This window comes from Mustela lutreola, chromosome 17 (assembly GCF_030435805.1).
Source record: "Mustela lutreola isolate mMusLut2 chromosome 17, mMusLut2.pri, whole genome shotgun sequence".
Classification (NCBI taxonomy): Eukaryota; Metazoa; Chordata; class Mammalia; order Carnivora; family Mustelidae; genus Mustela; species Mustela lutreola.
The window spans coordinates 21,930,940-21,949,474 of record NC_081306.1 but is presented as its reverse complement, the minus strand read 5'-3'; the positions used below and the strand labels follow the sequence as shown (position 1 = coordinate 21,949,474).

General features: G+C 58.1%; 2 protein-coding genes and 1 long non-coding RNA gene across 5 annotated transcripts; all 3 read right to left on the bottom strand.

Moving 5' to 3' along the window:
• Window positions 1-42: 42 nt before the first annotated feature.
• ECI1 (enoyl-CoA delta isomerase 1) lies at window positions 43-8,068 on the bottom strand. The gene is made up of 7 exons (XM_059153892.1): window positions 7,922-8,068; window positions 7,661-7,774; window positions 4,936-5,063; window positions 2,720-2,866; window positions 1,695-1,816; window positions 1,431-1,609; window positions 43-308 (listed from the first exon to the last, which is right to left on the bottom strand). Exons 1-7 carry the CDS (start codon window positions 7,971-7,973, stop codon window positions 142-144), a joined length of 909 nt encoding a protein of 302 aa, XP_059009875.1. The 5' UTR covers window positions 7,974-8,068; the 3' UTR covers window positions 43-141.
• A 999-nt stretch (window positions 8,069-9,067) lies between these two features.
• RNPS1 (RNA binding protein with serine rich domain 1) lies at window positions 9,068-18,495 on the bottom strand. Of its 3 annotated transcripts, none has more exons than XM_059153889.1 (8): window positions 18,356-18,495; window positions 15,276-15,463; window positions 14,881-15,036; window positions 13,830-14,021; window positions 13,455-13,557; window positions 13,010-13,163; window positions 10,599-10,740; window positions 9,068-9,925 (listed from the first exon to the last, which is right to left on the bottom strand). In XM_059153889.1, exons 2-8 carry the CDS (start codon window positions 15,344-15,346, stop codon window positions 9,826-9,828), a joined length of 918 nt encoding a protein of 305 aa, XP_059009872.1. In that variant the 5' UTR covers window positions 15,347-15,463; window positions 18,356-18,495; the 3' UTR covers window positions 9,068-9,825. The 3 variants fall into 3 exon arrangements, with proteins under 3 accessions (XP_059009872.1, XP_059009873.1, XP_059009874.1); XM_059153890.1 differs by lacking the exon at window positions 18,356-18,495 and adding an exon at window positions 17,985-18,100; XM_059153891.1 differs by lacking the exon at window positions 15,276-15,463 and having other exon boundaries at window positions 18,356-18,467.
• Window positions 12,648-13,003, bottom strand: LOC131819142 (uncharacterized). The gene is made up of 2 exons (XR_009349073.1): window positions 12,854-13,003; window positions 12,648-12,810 (listed from the first exon to the last, which is right to left on the bottom strand). It is a non-coding gene; the product is annotated as an uncharacterized LOC131819142 (long non-coding RNA).
• Window positions 18,496-18,535: the final 40 nt, after the last annotated feature.

Below are 18,535 nucleotides of genomic sequence, written 5' to 3'. Positions count from 1 at the left end.
GGAACAGGGCCTACTGAGATGATCAGCAAATGAAGCCGGCAGTACGTTTACACTGGAAAACAGCTTGTTTAAAACTGCTCGGAATCTGAGGGCCCTGGGGGGGCGCATCCGGCCACAAGCCCCATGGAGGCAGCCCTGCCCTTAGCTTTTCTTCTGTTTGAGCTTCTCTAAGTAGGCGCGCAGGGCCTTCTGGATGGCGTCTCTGGAGATGAAGCGGACGAAGTTCTGGATGTCTGCATCGCGCTCCTTGAGCAGGCGGTCAGCTGTGGGCTTGCGCATTAGGGTCTTGGTCAGCTGCCGGGCGTGGCCTGGGAAAAGGGCCGGAGTGTGAAGGCGCCCCCCCCCCCAACGCCGCGCCACTCCCCTTTCTCAGAGCACCCAGCGGAGGCTCTGGCAACTAACACATGGAAACAAGGCGAGCACCAGCCACTCCCCACCTCCCCGTCAGAAGCACAGGCGGTGACCCTGCGAAACTGCTGCTTACCCTGTTGTGCTCACCCCCTGGTAACACAGGGGTACCTTCCACATCACTAAGTACTCATTCTCCACACGGTTGAGTCAGCGAGGCTGGCCCCCCACAGGGAGCTAAGAATGGTTTTTACATTGTTTTGGAATTGAAAAAAGGACGTTTTGTGGCATGTGAAAATGATACGCACTTTAAACATCAGTGGCCTGTTTCATTGCAAACAGAGGCGCTTGCTGGGTCACAAACTCTTTGCATGCCCTTGGGCTCCAGCATCATGGTGTGGCTGTGACCGAGTGACCCACAGGGCCAGCCATCTCACCCCTGGTCTCCATCAGAGCGGATATAACCAGCCCGATTCCTACCGACAGACACGTGGCCCGTCTCCGACAGCCTGTGCAGCAGGTTGAAGGATGAACCTAACCAGCGGCCTAGAGTCTGTGCACGGGACCTTATTTGGAAAAGGGTTTCTGTGGATGAAGTCAGGGTGGGATCACCTTGGACTCAGGGTGGGCTCCACATCCAACAAGTGTCCTGACCAGAGAAGGGAAGAGGGGAGACTGGAGACACAAACACGCGGGGGAGGCCACGTGGAGGGAAAGCGACTGGTGCAACGCAGCGACAGGCCGAGGAGTGTCTGGAGCCACCAGAGTCTGGATGCGGCGGGAAGGAGCCTTTCCTTTAGCCCTACCGCCTGCCCAAACCTGGATTTTAGACTCCTGGCCTGCAGACTTGGAGGGAACGCACCGCGGGGTTCTACGCGCCTCCCCACTCCCCAGCGTTGTCCGCTGTGTGCTGATTGGATGCGGTGGTCGCAGGACTAAGTCGGTCTGCATCACAGATGCATGTATCTGATGTGCACACGACCCCCTTCCAGCAGAAGCCCCTGCTCTCACCAGGAGCCCCAGGCTGTGGGGCTGCTGGCTTTGCCCGCCTGCCCGAACCGGCCCCTCCCTGAGCTCCTCACCCGGGATGGCCAGCCACTGGGCCAGCACTGACCGCGCGGCGCTCTGCACCTGGTCTTCGGGCACAACCTGGTCCACCATGCCCACCTGGAGCGCCTCCGCGGGTGGGAAGAGCAGGCCCAGCTGCAGGGCGCGCTCCGCGACGCGGTGCCCGATGGTGTTCACCAGCGTGTCTTTGAACCTGCAACACATCAGCTCACTGGGACTCCCAGGGGGACCAGCTTGGCCCTGTGCCAGGGGAGTGCGGGCGCAGCCCCCAGCCTTACCAGAAGGGGGCGACGATGCCCAGCAGAGTCTCGTTCAGGCCTATAGCATACTTGGGGTTGTCAGCCAGGACCCGGTAGTCCGAGGAGAGGGCCAACAGGCAGCCCCCAGCGGGGCTGACTCCCTGTGGGGGAAGAGATGCCACCTGGCTGTGCATGCTGTCCCCATTGCGGGGTGTGGGGGTATCCCAGAGAGGCAGGTCCCAGGGAAGATCCACCCCCCACCCCAGCCCCCCAGCCCACGGTGCTATGCCCACAACGGCTGGGCTGGGCGGGCACGACGGGCCCTCGGGCTTGGCCAGCGGCTCTTGGGGCCAGAGAATTACTCTGCCCAGAACCCTCCCATCAGGGTTGCAAACCGCCTTTATTTTCAGTTTTTTTTTTTTTTTTTAAGATTTTATTTATCTATTTGACAGAAATCACAAGTAAGCAGAGAGGCAGGCAGAGAGAGAGGGGGAAGCAGGCTCCCCACTGAGCAGAGAGCCCGATGCGGGGCTTGATCCAAGGATGCTGGGATCATGACCAAGCTGAATGCAGAGGCTTAACCCACTGAGCCACCCAGGTGCCCTATTTTCATGGCTTTTGCCGGGATGCTAAAACACTGACAAGTACTTAACCAAAGAGGCCATGACATGTCCCACCACATAAGACCCATCTCCATCCACAGCAGGACATCCCAGGAACCCCAGACTCATGCACCCTCATCTCACGCACCCCACGGCCTCAGAGACAGCAAGCTGCTGTCCGTTGCACCCTGTGGAGTCTCCAGCTTGCCAATCTTCCCGTTTGCTGGCACAGACCCTTCTGCACCTAACTGGACCCCCATGTTGTCAGGCACGCGGCTTCCTGAGCCTGAGCAGCCCGTCTTCACAGGCCAGGTCAAAGCCGTGTTTCCAAAGATGAATCTGATCCTGTCCTTGTGCCCCTGCCCTTGTCACCTGGTCATGCTGACCTGTGCGCCTCGGGGGGGGGGGGCTCCCCTGGCCCCTGGTTAGTAAGCAAGGTGGCTGGGGCGCGGGGACACTCACGTTGATAGCCGAGATCACCACCAGGTGGGACAGGTAGAACCGTAGCCACAGCTCCTGCACGGCCTTCCAGTACTCGGCGTAGTGTGTGGGGTCCCTCCCGCACATCTCCGTCAGGTCCAGGCCGGCGGAGAAGATGCCGGGGCAGTCCTGGGGGCGAAAAAGCCAGGGGCCCTGTCAGAGTCCATCCCCTGCCTGCAGCAGGTCCCCAGGGCCCAACAGGCGCTCCAGAGGCGGTGGGGCTGAGGTCGTGTTCCCCGGGGGTGGCAAGCTGGGGCCTCGGGGCCCATGTTCTGATGGCTCCCCAAGGTCAAGCCAGCTACAGATGACAGGGCAGGCCGGGAGGGGCTGCTGTGACAACACAGCAAGGCAGGAAAGGGACGATGAACCAGGAAGCCAGACCTCTGCCCTGGGCTGTCACACATGAGACAAATGCTGTGCAGCTGCCACTGGGCCGCGACAAAGACCCCAGGGGAGGGAGGAAAGCAAATACACACCAGCAGACGTAGCTGGGATAGGGGACGGTGGCCCTGCAGCAAAGACCTGCTGGCCCAGAAGGGGGGAGGGGGAGGAGTACGGTGACTGAGCAGTCATCACGGGAAAAGCGCACTTGTGGGGCTCCCCCAAGTGCAGTCACAATGTCCCTGAGCAAATAAGAACGAGACGCTCCCGTGGCTGGAGCTGGGGGGTCTAGGGGCCGACATGCCCTGTCCCTGCTCCATGAACAGGCCGACAGCCACGTGTCTGTCTCCATAGAGTCGGGGGACAGGTGGAGTACGAGAGAGTCACAGGCACCGTCCCTGCATCCTCGTGCCAAGCGACAGGAGCAGGCTGCGAGCAGGGTGCTGGATGCGATTCCTTGCAGCCCCTGCGCCGCCCCTGGAAGCCACCCTCTTGGGTCCCCGGCCCATGTTTCGCCGTGGCCTGGCAAGGCCACACAGCCTTGTGACTGCCTCTTGCGGACGTCCCTGCGCTGGGTCCTGCCCCGCCGAGGTCCCCGCCGTAGCCCAGCATCCCTGGCACGGCCTAGCCCCATTGAAGCCGGCCCACATCCTCGCGCTTGGGGAAAGTAAAGGTGAAGAGTGCCGCTGCGGCCGCGACACAAGGCACCGTCGTCCTAGCGGGGGACGTGCTCTGCACCATGACTATGACGGTGAGATTTCGGAGACTCCGCCAACGGTCTCCGGTGGGCCCAACTGTGCCTTGGAAAAAGACACAGACCCGCCTTTACCCCCAGGACCTATGAATGTGACTGTCCTTGGAAACAGGGTCTTGGCCGCTGTGATCAACAGGCAATCAATCACAGGAGAGCAGAGGTCCTTCTAAGGGGAGGGACATTTGGACAGAGAGACACATGGCAGGAGAGGCCGGAGGACAGGAGCCCTGGGACCCCCCAGCAGCTGGAGGAAGCAAAGAGGGAGGCCCAGGAGAGAATGCTCCACTGGGACTGTGCACCCAAGCCTGCGGCCCACAGTTCCATGTCCCCATAACCCCGCAGCAGCAGGCCTGTTGCAGGCCACCGCCTGTTGCGGGCCCACGGGACAGGACCCTGCTCAGGACTCGGCGGACACACAGCCTAGAGCACAACACTGACCCATCTGTGGGCAGAGCACGTGGGCTCCAAGGGACGCAGGCCAGTGCTGTTCCCCACCCCCACTAACTTGGCACCACCGCGAAGCCAGGGAAGCAGAGGGATGAACGCCTGTCTCTGCGGCACTCTCAGCCTCAGGGCACGAGAGAGAAAGCAGCACGCTCTCAAACTACACCCTAAGTGGAATATTTCCAGAAATCATCTGGAGCACAACATTCCCAGGCATGTGCAACGTGTCCAGGTGGGTCTGCCGCAGCTGTCCCGGGCACCCCCACGGTGAACCAGCACAGAGGAGCCCTCTCTCTGCAGGCCGAGGCTCGGCAAACCCTGGCCCCTGGCTCCCAGTGACGGTGCACATCAGGCCGCAAGAGCCCCACCCATTCAGCGAGGTGATCGCTCTGGGCCATACCCGGTACAACCCCAGGGTCTAAGGGAAGCAGGTGCATGCCCGAGGACGCTCCCAGCCTTGGCGGCAGAAGCTGGGACCACCTGCCTTTCACAACGGCTGAGCTGAGACCTCCTCCCGGGGCTCTGTGACAGGGAGGCCCTTCTCCTGGGGGACACACACGTGCTGAGCAGCCGGCGCCCAAGCTTGGAGCCTGAACTTGGGCAGCTAACGAGAACCCACCGACGTGATGATGATGGCGTGGAAGGCCTTGTCGCTCTCCAGCTTCTCCAGGCTGATGAGCATCTCGGTCAGGAACTCCAGGCTGAGGCTGTTCACGGGCGGGTTCCTCATCTTCATCACAGCGAACCCTAGTGTGAACGCGAAGAGGGGAGAGCACACCCATTCAGCCTGCACCCTCGGCCTGGCCACAGCCAGATCCACCCAACAGAAATTCACCCTTTAAAAGTGGACCATTTGGGTCGTTAGTGACCCGCAGTGCCAAATGACCACCACCATCTAGTTGTAGAGTGGGTCTATCCAGAAGAGAGGACACTGTGCCCATCAATGGTCACCGACCCCCCCCCCCCCTCCGCCCCCGGCTCCTTGCAGCCGATGGTTTCTGTGCCTACGGACTCATCTATCCTGGCCATCTCCTAGAAAGGGAAGCGTCCAATCTGTGAGCTCTTCCATATGGCTGCGTTCCCAGAGCACTGCGCTCTCAAGGCTGACCCTAGCCACAGCGTGGGGACCCCACGCTGTGCATCCACGCATGGGCTGGGGTTCCGCCTTTTGGCTCTTGGGAACCACGCTGCTGCAAATGTTTGTGCACCAAGCTCTGCTCATCCTTTCCTCCCAGGTGCGTGCTCCATCCCCGGGAGGAGCAAACGGCTGGAGTTTCTTGGAGGGAGGGTGGTGAGTGAGCAAACTCTCAGACCAGGTGTGCAAGGAGGACCTCCCTCAGGGTGCTCTCGTTCACGCTTGTTTACGAACAGAGGCCACAAACACGGGTGGCCGGATGTGGAGCTGTCCCCGGTGCACTCACTCGTCCGCCAACGGCTGCTGGCTCTGCTGGCCGGGTCCCTGTGTGCTCACTGCCTGCCTGACGACAGACCCCGAGGGCTGGAGAAACACAACCGTTCACTCCAGACTGACAACTAAGTCCCGGAGGCAAATGGGCTCCCTGGATGCCTCTGACGAGGAGTACTGACTAACCTGCTGGTGGCACACCTGTGTGCACAGAAGCAGCAATGGGCGTGCCCAGAAGCAAGTTTCTGAACTGGGCTCAGAGCAGTTTCTGAGGCTCACTGGGTTTTTTCTTCCTGGAGAGTGCAGGAGTGTGGGCGGCGGTGGGGAGATGAGGGGGTGGGGAGGTGTGCGCATTCATAGCGACCGGAGAAGACAAATCTGACTTCTCTGTGCCTCCCTGGACAAGACAAACTGAAAAGCAGAGGAGGAGGGCCCGGAACACTGGGCCTGCTTCCAACAAGTTCCTTGGCTGAGTGCGGCCAGACTCTGACTGTGCCTCAAAGCTCCCATCCAGGGAGTGAATTGCAGACACCTGTGGCAGTCACAGCCCTCATGACCTCTGGGCCCGGCACCCAGGCTCCCCCCTCACCCGCTGCCCCACACACTGCTGTCCCCATGGTTACAGCTACGTCCTCCTGCCAGGTGTGTGGATAAGACTCACAGCAACACTGTGGACAGAGCTTGGCTGGAGACCCTTCCCCACTAGAGCGTCTGGTCCCTTTGCCCTCTCCTTCCTCCTGCATCTGGGGTCGAGACTCCGTGCCCAGCATGGAGCCCAGTGCGGAGTCAGAGTCAGAGATCAGGGCTGGTGCTGAAATCCAGAGTTGGACGCTTAGCCACCAGGGCCTCTGGGGCAACCTGAGGGTGACTGGGTTTTCATAGGGCCTGCTCTAGCAGATTTGAGGCCACTGAGGAAAGGTAAATAGGCCAAAGGTGAACATGCATTAAGGAAGAGGACTTTGGGTGAACCTGGCTGTCCCAGGGTAAGCAGCCCCAACTCTGAGCCAGGGCAGGGAGGGGGGCTGAGGCTGCAACTGGAGGCTGCCCGAGCCCCCAGCACCAGGCCTCTGTCAAAAGGCCCCGTCCGCCAGCGCGCCGGAACTATGCCCATCTCCGAGGACAGGCTTTTTCATGCCCCAGCGTAGGAGCCTTCTTACTTAAAGGAAACCTACTTCTCTCTGAACAGTGCTTTTTCTACCTTCTCTGTCCCTGCTGCAGGTTTAAGAGATGCTCTGATGGGAGCTAGGGGTGAGTGAGCAGGGACTGCAATGTGGCTGCTGGCTTTCTTTAGTAAAACGGCTCTGTGCCATGGTGAGGGTTAAGGAAGAAACACTAAAATATTTTATTCCAAAATACTTTCAATTCTTTTCTTTTTTTAGATCTTATTTGACACAGAGAGAGGGAGCATGAGCTGGGGGAGGAGCAGAGGGAGAAGCAGGCTCCCCGAGGAGCCCAGAGGTTTACCTGGGGCACTGGGATCACCAGCAGAGCCGCAGGCAGATGCTGAACGGGCTGGGTCACCCAGGCGCCCTCCAGTTTCCAATTAAATAGTTTAGATAAAGGGACACAACCGTCAAACTTCACAAGCCCAAGCCTTTTAAACTTCACAGTGACTTGGGGGGGGGGGCCTACACCGGGGAGCGCAAAACTCTAGCTTCCGCTCAGCTCACGCGTCCCGGGGTCACGCTCAGCGGGGAGTCGGCTTGGGATTGGCGCCCCCCCCCCTCGCCCACGCCCTAACTAGTAATGGACAAAAACGGGGGGAGGCCGCACGTAAACCACCTACACGGAGGTTCCTCAAGATCCGAATGCAAAAGAAATGTGCTCAGCACCGCGCTGTATCGCGGCCCGTGGGCGTCCAGAGGCCCCCCGGGAGCCCGGGAAGCCGCGTGGAGGCAGCGCCGCGCTGGGCCGGACCTGCGGTCCCGGGCGCGCTTACCTGCTGCCGGGTCAGGCTCCACCAGCACCCGCGGGCTCCCGAAGCACCGCACGCAGTCCCCGCCGCCGGCCACCGGCCCCGTCCGCCCCGGGGTCGCCCCGGGGCCCCGGACCCCTGCGAACGACAGCGTGAGGCCCGTTAGCCTCGCCGCCCTCTGGCCGCGACCCCGCACCCCCAAACCCCGGGCCTCCTCCCTGTCCCCGAGCCTCTCCCCCGCCCACCGACCCCCCCCCCCCGCGGTCGCCCCCCTAAGTCACGCACAGGGTCGCAGCAGGGAACGCGTCAGGAAGCGCATTCCTACCGCCAGCGCCATCTTGACCCGTCAGGTTGGGGTCGCAGCCGGCCCGGGTCCACGCCTAGCCCCGCCCTTTGCGGCCCGCCCCTCCCAGGGGCCAAGCGCCCGCAGCCCCGCCCCACTTGGCTCGCAGGATGTCAAGGTCGCAACCGCCTCACTTGGCTTGCAGGATTTCAAGGTCGCAACGCTCCTCTGAGCCCATGGTCAGGAGGCGGGTGTGGGCCAGGCTACTCCCCACACCGGCCGCGGACCGGGTGCTGCGCCTCAGTGGCACATCGGGAAGTGAGCTCGCTTCCCGGGCTGTCCAGGCTAAGATCAAATCCATCGGGCAGCACTGCTGAGACCACAGCTGGCCGCACGGAGTCCCAAGAGGTTTGTGAGCTTAGGCAGTGACAAGGGACTTTGGGAAAGTCCCAGCTATTGAGCAGCAAAGGCAACTAGAGGACACCGAGGCTGTTGTCGGGGCACGAAGCCAAGGGGCTTCCAGGGGCTGCCTCACATACTTGGGCCGAGGCAGCTGGTGGCCGAGGCAGGTGTGGGGGACTAAGAGCAGCCCATCCACCTCCCTCTTCCACAGCTGGGCAGCAGGTGCCCACACACTCCTGGCAGGACTGCAGTGCCCCCTCCGCCACAGGAAAGCAAAGGGAACACAGTGTTTCTTCGCTCCGTACTGCAAGGAGACCCTGGCAGGTTCCAAGAAACACAGGTGGCCCCTGGCCTGGTGGCAGGATGAGCTAGGAGGAGCAGGCGGCCTGTGTGCTACCTCACAGGGCACAGCCTTGCTCCGACCATCCAGTGTGCACAGAGTGACTGAGACTTTAGTTTTTAACATCTGATGCATTTCCACATTTTCCTTGAAATAACAGAAGCGTGGCTGAGTGGCAGCACACCACGGTCTGCGTGTCCGTTCCGGCAGGGCTCAGAGCTCCTGGGAGCACACAGGCGATGAACTCTGGTGCTCTGTGTCTCCTGCAGCAGTGGCCCGGCACCCCACACAGCTGGCCAGCCCAGCCTGGAGGTGTGACTCTGGAAACAAACTAGAACGTAGTCCCATGCTTCGCAGCTGAAGCTGTCTCTGCAGCCATGGATGAAAGAGGTGGTGAAGCCAGGACTCCTCTATACTCTAATCCTGTTTATTCAACACAATCCCTTCACTCTACACAACAAAGTACAAACACAACAGCGCCTAAAATGCTACAAGTTACAAAACTCGAAACAACAAAATTATAGTACTGACTGTACAATAAAAGCCAAAAAAGGTAATGTACATGTTGCCAACGTAACCCGCAAGACCACCGTTAAGAGCTGCGGCAGGGGGAGGGTCTGTGATGACAGAGAGATGAAGGGGCGTGGCGGTGTGCGTGTGAGTACACGTGGACACAGAAGCATCTCCGGGAACTAACATGGGCTGGTGGACCCTAGGTGTCGGACGAGGACCTGAACAGGGGAACAGGAGCAGCAGCTGCACCCAAGTGCGGCCTATCCTGAGCGAGCCTGCAGACCACCACGCGAGGGCAGGACCAGGCCCCCAGCCCAGCCTCCAGGCATTTGTGGAAATGAAAGAGGTGCCCCATGTCCAGGCTGGAGCCACCCTACCACCTGCAGCCCTGCTTTGTCCCTGCTGGCTTGGCCACCAGAGGGACTCTTAGGAACGGGAAATGGGGGAGCTTCCTAGCCAGAAACTGGAGGCCATTCTTACAGGCACGACCCGAACCGCCAACACTCCCCTGGTAGTCTGCGTCAGAGGAGACGTCTCAGCTGCTGCCCTGAGTGAGGAATTTCTTTCCTACCAACCCTCCTCTGGCTAGAGAAGTGACAAAACAAGTGGATGGGATCAAAGTCACAGGGCGCAGAGCTCTGGGAGCCCTGCTTATCGGGAAGAGTTGGAGCTGGAGCGGCTCCTGTGGCGGCGGCGGCCAGGGGAGCGAGATCGCCGGCGCACTGGGGACCTGCGCCTCGGGGAGCGGGACCTGTGGGAAGAGGAAAGACCACATGAGACACGGAGGCCGATGTCCCAGACAGCAGGGGCAAAGCTGGCTTCTTGAAGAAACCATCCTGTAAGGTTTCACATTTCCATTCTGAGAGTCAGGACAGCTCTCTTGATGGCACCGACACTGAGCCGGAAGGAACAGGGTGTGTGCTGTGGAGACCCCTTTCCCCATGACCACGGAAAGGGCTAGCAGCTCAATGCCACCAGCAGAGGAGGGCCAGCCTCTAGCCTTTAGCTTCTGCCAAGGACGCAGACTCAACCCCCTCTCCTGACCCTTCCTGTGTGTGTGTTTTAATGTTTGCTTATTTAAGTAATTTCTATACCAAATATGGGGCTTGAACCCGCAACCCCAAAACCAAGTGTCCCACGCTTCTCCGACTGAGCCAGCCGCGTACCCTACCCTTCCTATCTTCTTAGCTAAGGAGGGGAAGAGGAACTGCGCTCCAGGGACTACTGGTGCGACATGCATGGCTGTACGTTGGGCCTGCCCCTCCCTCCAGCAGCAGCCCTGCTCGGACAGACAGCATGAGCCCCGCATGGAGCATGGGGGTGGGCAGGGCTGAGTGAGGTCTACCTCACCACCACAGTGTTTGAAAATGTACAAGTCTACACCAGCCCCAAGCAATGCCCTGTAGGACTCCAAACCGACCCACCTTCTTCTCATCCGCGGGGGTGACCGACGCCACATGGGAGGTGGTGGCAGCATTCTCCTAGGAGGGCTGAATCGCCGGGGGGGTGGCCTAGGCCAGGGGGCCAGCACAGCGGTGGCAGTGATCTCCTGGCCATCTATTTGTCCTGTTGAAAAAGGGATCAAGTCACACAGTATCTGACAAGCCCCTAGAGCCTAGGCCAGCCCGTGCCAGCTGTAGGCCCGGTGTGGTAAGCAAGGACAGGGGAACGAAACTCATCACAGAAATATGACAATTACTACTACTGGAGGTTTCATCAGGAAGTCTGCAGGGGAGCACGGACCCTCACTGGGAACTCCCACCTGGATGCCCGGGGCACCTGATGCACAACCACCTCCAAGAGGAAGCAGCACCTAAGGGAACACCTGAATCCATCCAATGAGGAGAGGACTGTGCCCTGACCCTGAACTTAATCCTCCAGAACAATGGAAGGGGACCAGCAAGGGGAGTGGGGACATTCTGGGGGCTCCGCAGGACTGAGATTGGGGGTGAAGCTTAAGAACTCAAAAAGAGTACCCCTGAACAGGTGGCCTCCAATTAGGTAGCCTGGTCCTCTCTTGTGCTGTAAAAGCCCCCTCACCTGGTACCTCCCAGGAGACCAGAAGGTGGCCTCAGGGTGCTAGGCCCCCATGAGGGCACCGTAACTAGGCTACCACACCACAAGAGCTTGGCGGTGGAGGCAGGGGCAGGGATGAGTGGCACCCACATTTCTGGACGAGCTATGAATGCACCACAGCTCAGGAGGAAGAAAAGACTTCTGGGGGTGCGGAAACAAAATAAAACAGGGTTCAGCTGTCAAGTCTGTCTTAAGGGTTTGGAAAAAGTGTCTCAGACCAAAAAACGAGGCGTGTGAATGCAACTGAAGGAGAATAGGGAGGACGGAAGCCGGAGAATCTTTGGGGCCTCAGAAAAAGAAAGAACGAAGAAAGACAAGGGCAGACCTAGGAACCCCAGGGAGGACGCACGCTGACCCCAGTCCAGGGACTGCTCAGGGCACCGAGCACAGGCCCGTGTGCCTCTAAAGGGTGGAGAGTTCTTTTATCTTCTCAATTCCTACTGTTAAGGAGATAGCAAAGGTATCGAGGGAATAACTTAGGCATGTGAACCCGTGTTCAGAACACAGTCAAAAGACTTAACTAAATGCAGCCTAACACCCCCCCCCATGGCGGGGGGGCAGTGCCCTGGTCCACTGCCAAAGCAAATCAGGAACTTCACAGGCACTGACCACCCAGCTGTGAGGACCGATCTGGCCAATGCCCCCACTCATGGTGCGCAGCACATTTGTGGACACATACTTGAGGCCTACCAGAGGCTTAAAATATGTGGAATTATGTACAGCCATGCACACCCTGGATGTGGCCGGCGTCCTTGGGTTTTTATCAAGTGTTCCAACTCTGAAAGATGTGTGACTGAAGATCTCCAAAACGAAGGTGTGATTGTGTGATTCACAAAGTCAAGAACTGCTGTGTGGAGCCTGGGGGGCGACAGTGTATTTAAGTCGAGTGAAAATAGAGTTAGCTTAGTGGAAGTGTCCTAACATCACCTGTACCAAGGCTCGAGGGCGGCCACCCATCAAACCACTGCGCTTGTTCTTCTGCATGTGTGACGGGGCCGTCACGGTTCTGGGGTGCTCAGACCCTCCTCCCTAGGTGGCCTGGCAGCCCACAGCGTGCTCCAGGCAGTCCTGGCTCTTGGCCCTGGTTGTCCAGATTACAACAGCAGCAAGCTGGGGCAGAGACAAGTTCCAAGCTCCTTAAAACACTGACTTGAAGACGAAACAAGTGGCCGTCCGAAACTACTCACGGTGCTCAGGTGAGGTTACAACCATGCTGCACCCTACAGAACAGCTACAAGTGTCAGCAACAGTTAAGATACAAGCTTTAAGGAAACGGGTAAAATGTGTGGATCCAACAAAGTAATCCTAAAAATGCTGAAATGTTGGTACAATAGAAAACGACTCTCCAAGAAAACGGAAGGAAACACTCCCGTATAAAAAGCCAAGTGCTTCATTACTGACTCATAATGCAGTCTTTATTAAAAACAAAATAAAACAAAAAACCCCATTTCATCCTTATGCTTTCACAGACTGGAAAACTCTCAAAATGCTAATATATTCATATCTGCTGATCTTTTTCCAAGAACAATGTCCCATTAAACTTGTTTTCAGTAGGGGCGCCTGGGTGGCTCAGTGGGTTAAAACTTGTTTTCAGTAAACACACACCCCCTGGTTAAGAACCGGAACCCGAGAGAGAGCTCCAGGGAGACTGCAATGTGCCTCCAGGCTGCAAACCAGCCCTAAGGTCCCTGCATGGGGCCCTGGCGGCCACACAGGGAGCAGAGACAGGAGCCGGCGGGGGGCCGGCAGGGTCACCCACCTCCGTCCATGTGCTTCAGTGCCTTCTCGGCTTCATCGGGGTTCTCGAACTCCACGTACGCGTAGCCTTTCGACAGGTGGGGGTGCATCCTTTCTACAGGCATGTCGATCATTTTAATTTTCCCATAGGTGGAGAATATTTCCATGATGTGGTCCTAGAGGAAAGAAGGGTCACTCTGAGGCACACCCACAACTGCCCCGTGGGAGCTGAGAAGTCCCCATATGACGACTACGCCTGGGCACCTAGGGTAGGTCTCTCTCACACCGAACAGCCCCGCTGAAGGAGTTACTGCTCCGCTCTATGCACCACATCCCGCCAGTCCTCTGAGAGCCTCTGTTCTCAGTTCACCTGTGGCTGAGGCCTGCTTCTCTAGCTTTCCATTTAACGTATCTGCAGAAGAGACACGCCCTACTGTCAGCTGGGTGGAACCAGGACCCTCACTCACCTTGGTCACATTCCTGGTGAGCCTCCCGATGTGCACTTTGGTGGGCTTAGGGGAAGGACTCCGCCTTTTCCTTTCCTTCTCATCTCTCTTGGGTGGTTTGGATCTGATAGAAAAAACAAAATACCAGCAACGATTTGTCAAGTCAAAATTTTTGTTAGTGGGGCTGCTAACTGCCAAGGTGAGTTTTTTACATGGAAGCTTTCTCTACCGGTTCATGCACATTCAAGTTACATCCGCTTCAGGAAGCCTCCTCTCGAGGTCTGCTTTTACAGCAACTGTAACATTATAACCCTCTGTTTGTAAACTCAAGTTCCCAGATAATTACAAATTTGGGAGCAATCCCCCCCAAACCGAGGCACTCCCCAGGGAGCTTACTTGGAGCGGGAACGCCTCCTGTTGTCGTGCCTGCGCCGAGAAGGGCTCGGTGAGCCAGAGGAGCTGCTGGAGCTGGAGCTTCGGGATGTGCTGGAACTTCCTGAGCGGCTCGACGCAGAAGAAGAGCTTGAGCCGCTACTGGAGCCCGTGCTGGTGCTGGAGCCCGAGCTGGAGGTAGAGCTGGACCGGGACCTGACGAGTGAGATGCAGGTGTCGTGGGCAACAGGGGACGGTAGCGCTTTTCCCCACGGGACGAGCCTGCACGCGCTCAGGCTTCTAAAAAGAGCCTGTCCTCCTATTTTCAAGCCTCAATGTCTCCCTCCTCAGGGAGAGGCGATGGTATCTCCCCCTCAACCCCGGCCAAAACTCTAGGTGGGGACAGGAAACAGCATTCACATAGCATTCACACAGGAAAGGAAGGAATGACTTCCTAACGATACAGAAGCCGTGCCTACTGGGAAGTACAGATACAGCTTGGCAGGTGGGAAGCGCCAAGCCAGCCTCGAAGAGGGCTGCCAAGGGATTCCGGCTGCTTTTCTTTTTTTTTTCTTCTTTTTTTTAAAAAAAACATTTTATTTAGATATTTGACAGAGGTCACAAGTAGACAGAAAGGCAGGCAGAGAGAGGGAGGAAGGGAAGCAGGCTCCCTGCTGAGCAGAGAGCCTGATGCGGGGCTCCATCCCAGGACCCTGAGATTATGACCCAAGCCCAAGGCAGAGGCTTTAACCCACTGAGCCACCCAGGCGCCCGGGGCTGGTTTTCAACGAAAATAAAAATAAGCTTTAGGCTAAGGTAATCCAATCATGAGTGTGAATGAAAAAGTACTTGAGAGAAACAAATAACCAAAATGTCCCCTTCTTTAATGAGCACCACTTTCCACAGACAACGGGGGCAGACCCAAACTGGTCTGGCGTAATTTGGGCCTTGATTAACAAGCTTGAAGTGTTTTCTGTGTAAACAGTGAGGCCACAGAGCGCCCGTGTGGCTTTGGCAAGGAAATGGGCGCAGCCGCAGTGGGGGCTGCTGGGTGCCCGGCCCTGCCTGCTCCCACCTGGTGCTGCTGCTCCCACTGGACGCGCTGCGCCTCTTCCGAGTCTTATCCCGGCCGCGGTCCTTCTCGCTGGACTCCTTGGCGGCTCCTTTATCTTTCGCGCGATCCTTGGACTTCTCATCAGAGCGGTCTTTGCGTTTGGTAGGAGAAGGAGCCCTGGATGGTGAGTTAGAGTGTGAGATCGCGTACCCCTCTGGCCAAACCCGGAAACAACACTACCCAAAAGAGGGGATCCCAAGGGTTACCGAGATCCCAGAGGATCACAGAGCAAAATGGTCTGTGGCTTAGGACACGTCACTGTCACATGTAAGTCATTTCCACTATTCCCCTTTCTGAGAGTCCCTAGTCACAATCACCCCCAAAGTAGCACTAGAAAAGTCTGACAGAAGGATTACCTAGTGCTGGACTTTTTATTATTTTCTTTGACTCCTAGCAAGCTCTTCTTTTTCACTCCTGATAAATCCATTCTCCCCTTCTGAGGTGTTCAAAGCAGCAATGGTGGCCTCACTTATCTGAACTCTCACTTCTAACTCGAGTTTGAGAAACGATCCCTAATCGATTGCAATTTACGCCAAAGTTCAGCCTAATAACAAGATAAAAGGATTTACAGAGTGAACGAGTTGGCAAGGCAACAATCCACTTTGCAGTCAAAAGGTGAGCACACGAAAGATGGCGAGGAACACAGGGAGCAGCGGGCGTCCACAAAGCCAGGAACATACAGGCACCGCTTCCAATTCCTCGGGGACTGTCCCCCCACCCCCGCAAGTAGACCCTCACCTCACCTCGTTGTCTTTTCCTTAAGGAAGCGGTGGCGGTGCCTGTCACTGTTAGGTTACAGGGGGCATACTATCTGTTTTTCTCTCCTAATTTGATAAGCCCTCTATGATCCCCTTAGAAATACTGCAACACCACATTTGCATGCAGAACAGAAAAAAGCTTGGCTCTCCTGCTAGGATTACTGGTGTGGTCAGATCTCTTGTTCTATTTCCTTGTAGGACATACTGGATATACTATGACTGGAAGCAAAACCCATTTCAAAAGTGAAAGGTAGGGGCGCCTGGGTGGCTCAGTGGGTTAGGCCGCTGCCTTCGGCTCAGGTCATGATCTCAGATTCCTGGGATCGAGTCTGCATCGGGCTCTCTGCTCAGCGGGGAGCCTGCTTCCCCCTCTCTCTCTGCCTGTCTCTCCGTCTACTTGTGATTTCTCTCTGTCAAATAAATAAAATCTTTAAAAAAAAAAAAAAAGTGACAGGTACCAGCACCAAAACATTTAACACCCAAATGCAAGCAGACAAAATGTCCCATACGAACACTGAAAAAGCAGTAAAACAGTTAAGTTAGAAAGCAGACAATGCCAATGCCGAGCTTCAGCTAATGAAATGCAAATGGAAGTGTTATGGGAAAAATACGTTAAAGTCTGCTGTTTCCTTCAAAATGCAACAGAAACGTACTGGTGGGTGGTCTGGTATAGGATAAAGCAAATATGGCACAAATGTGACTTGTAGGATCTTGGTGGGTGGTTATGCAGGGGTCCACTGTGCAATTCTTTTGACCTTTCTGTAGGTTTACACTGTTACCCCCAAATAAAGTGTGCGTGTGAATGTGTGTGTGTGTGAGGCGGCACTGGAATCCAAGGACACAGCTCCTTAATGTCTAATGGAGTACCCACACCGCGGCATGTGCTCCGTAATACAACTCAAGACAAACTACTAGTCCACTCTGTGCCTTGTCTCCTGGGGGGGGGGGGCGGGCTTTGATCGTCAGCATCTCCAGTGTGGATTCCTACAGTCTGCCTGGGCTGCAGGCGAAGACCCTGGGAGACTGTGTCGACCAATTCTACCTCGTTTTCCTCGACAGCCTGTACGTAACACAGACAAGTGAGCACCTGGGATTGTTTCCCCAGGGGTAAGGGTGCCCAGAATGCTGAAGAAGGTGGTGACTCAAGAAGGCAGGCCAGCTCTGGGCGATATAGTGAGAGCAGAAGCAAGCAAAAGTCCCCTCTGCTGCTCTTCCCCGGGTTGGGGGAATGTTTAATGTTTAAATGTTCTGCCTTAAAACAGGAAGGTCCCACAGGTACTGAGCAACACTGGAAGGACAAGGTCAGTGGCCTTGGGACAACGAGGGAGTACAGTTCAGGGTAGGAATTAGTGGACTCTGCCTGCCTGTCTGATTCGAAGCTCTGCTGTGTGACCTGGGGTAAGTCACAGAACCCTTCTGAACCCCCTTCCTCCTGAGCGTTACAGAGACAACTGCAGCTCCCAGGGTCCTCAGTTACGGAACCTGGCACCTGGTTACGGCTTGTGTCAAAAAAAAAAGGGAGGCTTCTCCATGTCTGGAGGCTTTCCCCGCACATGAACCCTTGTGTCCCAAGTCCCGCACGACTTCCTGAGTGCTCATCCACTGCAGCACTGTCCCCGGGAACAGCGGGAGCCACAGCACATGCCGAATGTCCCAGTAGCCACGGTGTGCACGGAGGCTAAGGGATGCGGCTAGCGCTCGGTGAAGATCTGCCCACCCATGGGCCCCAGGTCATCTCGTCCACCGCCAACCAGGGCAAACACTCACCCCCCGCCCCGCACCAGGCCCTTCCAACACCCGCGTGGGGCATGGACATCGCCGCGGGCCGGCAGGCTCGCAGGGCCCCGGTGCGCGGCACGGACGCGCGGGACACACTCCCCGACCCCACCCCGCGCCCCACGGCCCCCCACGCCCACGAGCACCACGGGGATGCGCCAACCCTACGCGTCAAGGAGCACAGGGCGAGCGGGCTTTGCCGGGCGTGGCCGCGTGCTAGACCGCACAGACCGAGGCGCTCTGTTCGCACAAGCTCGGGTCACCGCACCGGGCCTCGGTCACCGCCCCCATCCTCCGGAAAGGTGCGCGTCCGAAAGCCGGAGAGAGAGAGAACAGTTAGTTACATGTCGAGCCGGCGGCGCTCCGGTCCCCCCTGCAAAGCACTTCCCCTCTTCCGAGCGCATTTTCCGCACCAGCCGTGCGAACGGAGAGAACGGCCGCGTCCCCGGGGCTCACCCGGACCACGGCACGGTCCTCCACCGCACCCCACAAAGCACCTCCGCCCCACCGCCCCCGTCCGCGTTCACTCACAACTCCCCCGTCCAGGCGCCGGGCCTGGCGTGGCAGGCCCGGGTCTCCACGCCGGCCGCAGAGCCCCGAAGGCGGACGCCGCGCTCCCGGCTGCTCCGAGTCCCGCGGGCCTAGCCGGGCGCGCCGCAGATGGGGGACGGTCTGAGGCGCCCTTCCGCCCGCCGCGGCCCCGACCACTTCCGGGCCGCGGCCTCGGCGCCTCCCACTCCGCCCGCCCCGGGCCACACTCTTTCTTCTCACAGCCGCGGCCGCGCCGCCAGGCTGCCGGGCCTACCGAGAGGCCGAGGAGCGGGCAGGCTGCAACCACGCACCCCGCCGAGCTTTGCGGGCGGCCCCCGAAGCTCGGATGGGGTCGGATTCCCCCAACTTACATCTTCCCGCCGCCGCAACCTCCTCCCGCTGTCCTCAGCCGCTAAGGCCGGCGCCGCTCTGGCGTCAGGATTCGGGAGCGGGAAGGCGCCGCTGTCGGGCGCGCGGCGATGACGTAAAGCGCCCTAGCCAATGGGAGTGAGCGAGAGGAGCGTTAAAGGGCCAGGGCCGTTTCTGGCGAG

Bases quoted from the DNA above. Each gene is read 5' to 3' on its own strand.
- ECI1 (XM_059153892.1), bottom strand. From the start codon at position 7,973: ATGGCGCTGGCGGTAGGAATGCGCTTCCTGACGCGTTCCCTGCTGCGA. The intron at 1,610-1,694 runs GTAAGGCTGGGG...GATGTGTTGCAG, and splicing joins GGCATCGTCGCCCCCTTCTG to GTTCAAAGACACGCTGGTGA. The intron at 309-1,430 runs GTGAGGAGCTCA...CCCTTTTCCCAG, and splicing joins CCAGTGGCTGGCCATCCCGG to GCCACGCCCGGCAGCTGACC.
- RNPS1 (XM_059153889.1), bottom strand. From the start codon at position 15,346: ATGGATTTATCAGGAGTGAAAAAGAAGAGCTTGCTAGGAGTCAAAGAA. The intron at 13,164-13,454 runs GTGAGTGAGGGT...TCTTTCCTCTAG, and splicing joins TCACCAGGAATGTGACCAAG to GACCACATCATGGAAATATT. The intron at 9,926-10,598 runs GTGGGTCGGTTT...CTCTTCCCACAG, and splicing joins CCCCCGCGGATGAGAAGAAG to GTCCCGCTCCCCGAGGCGCA.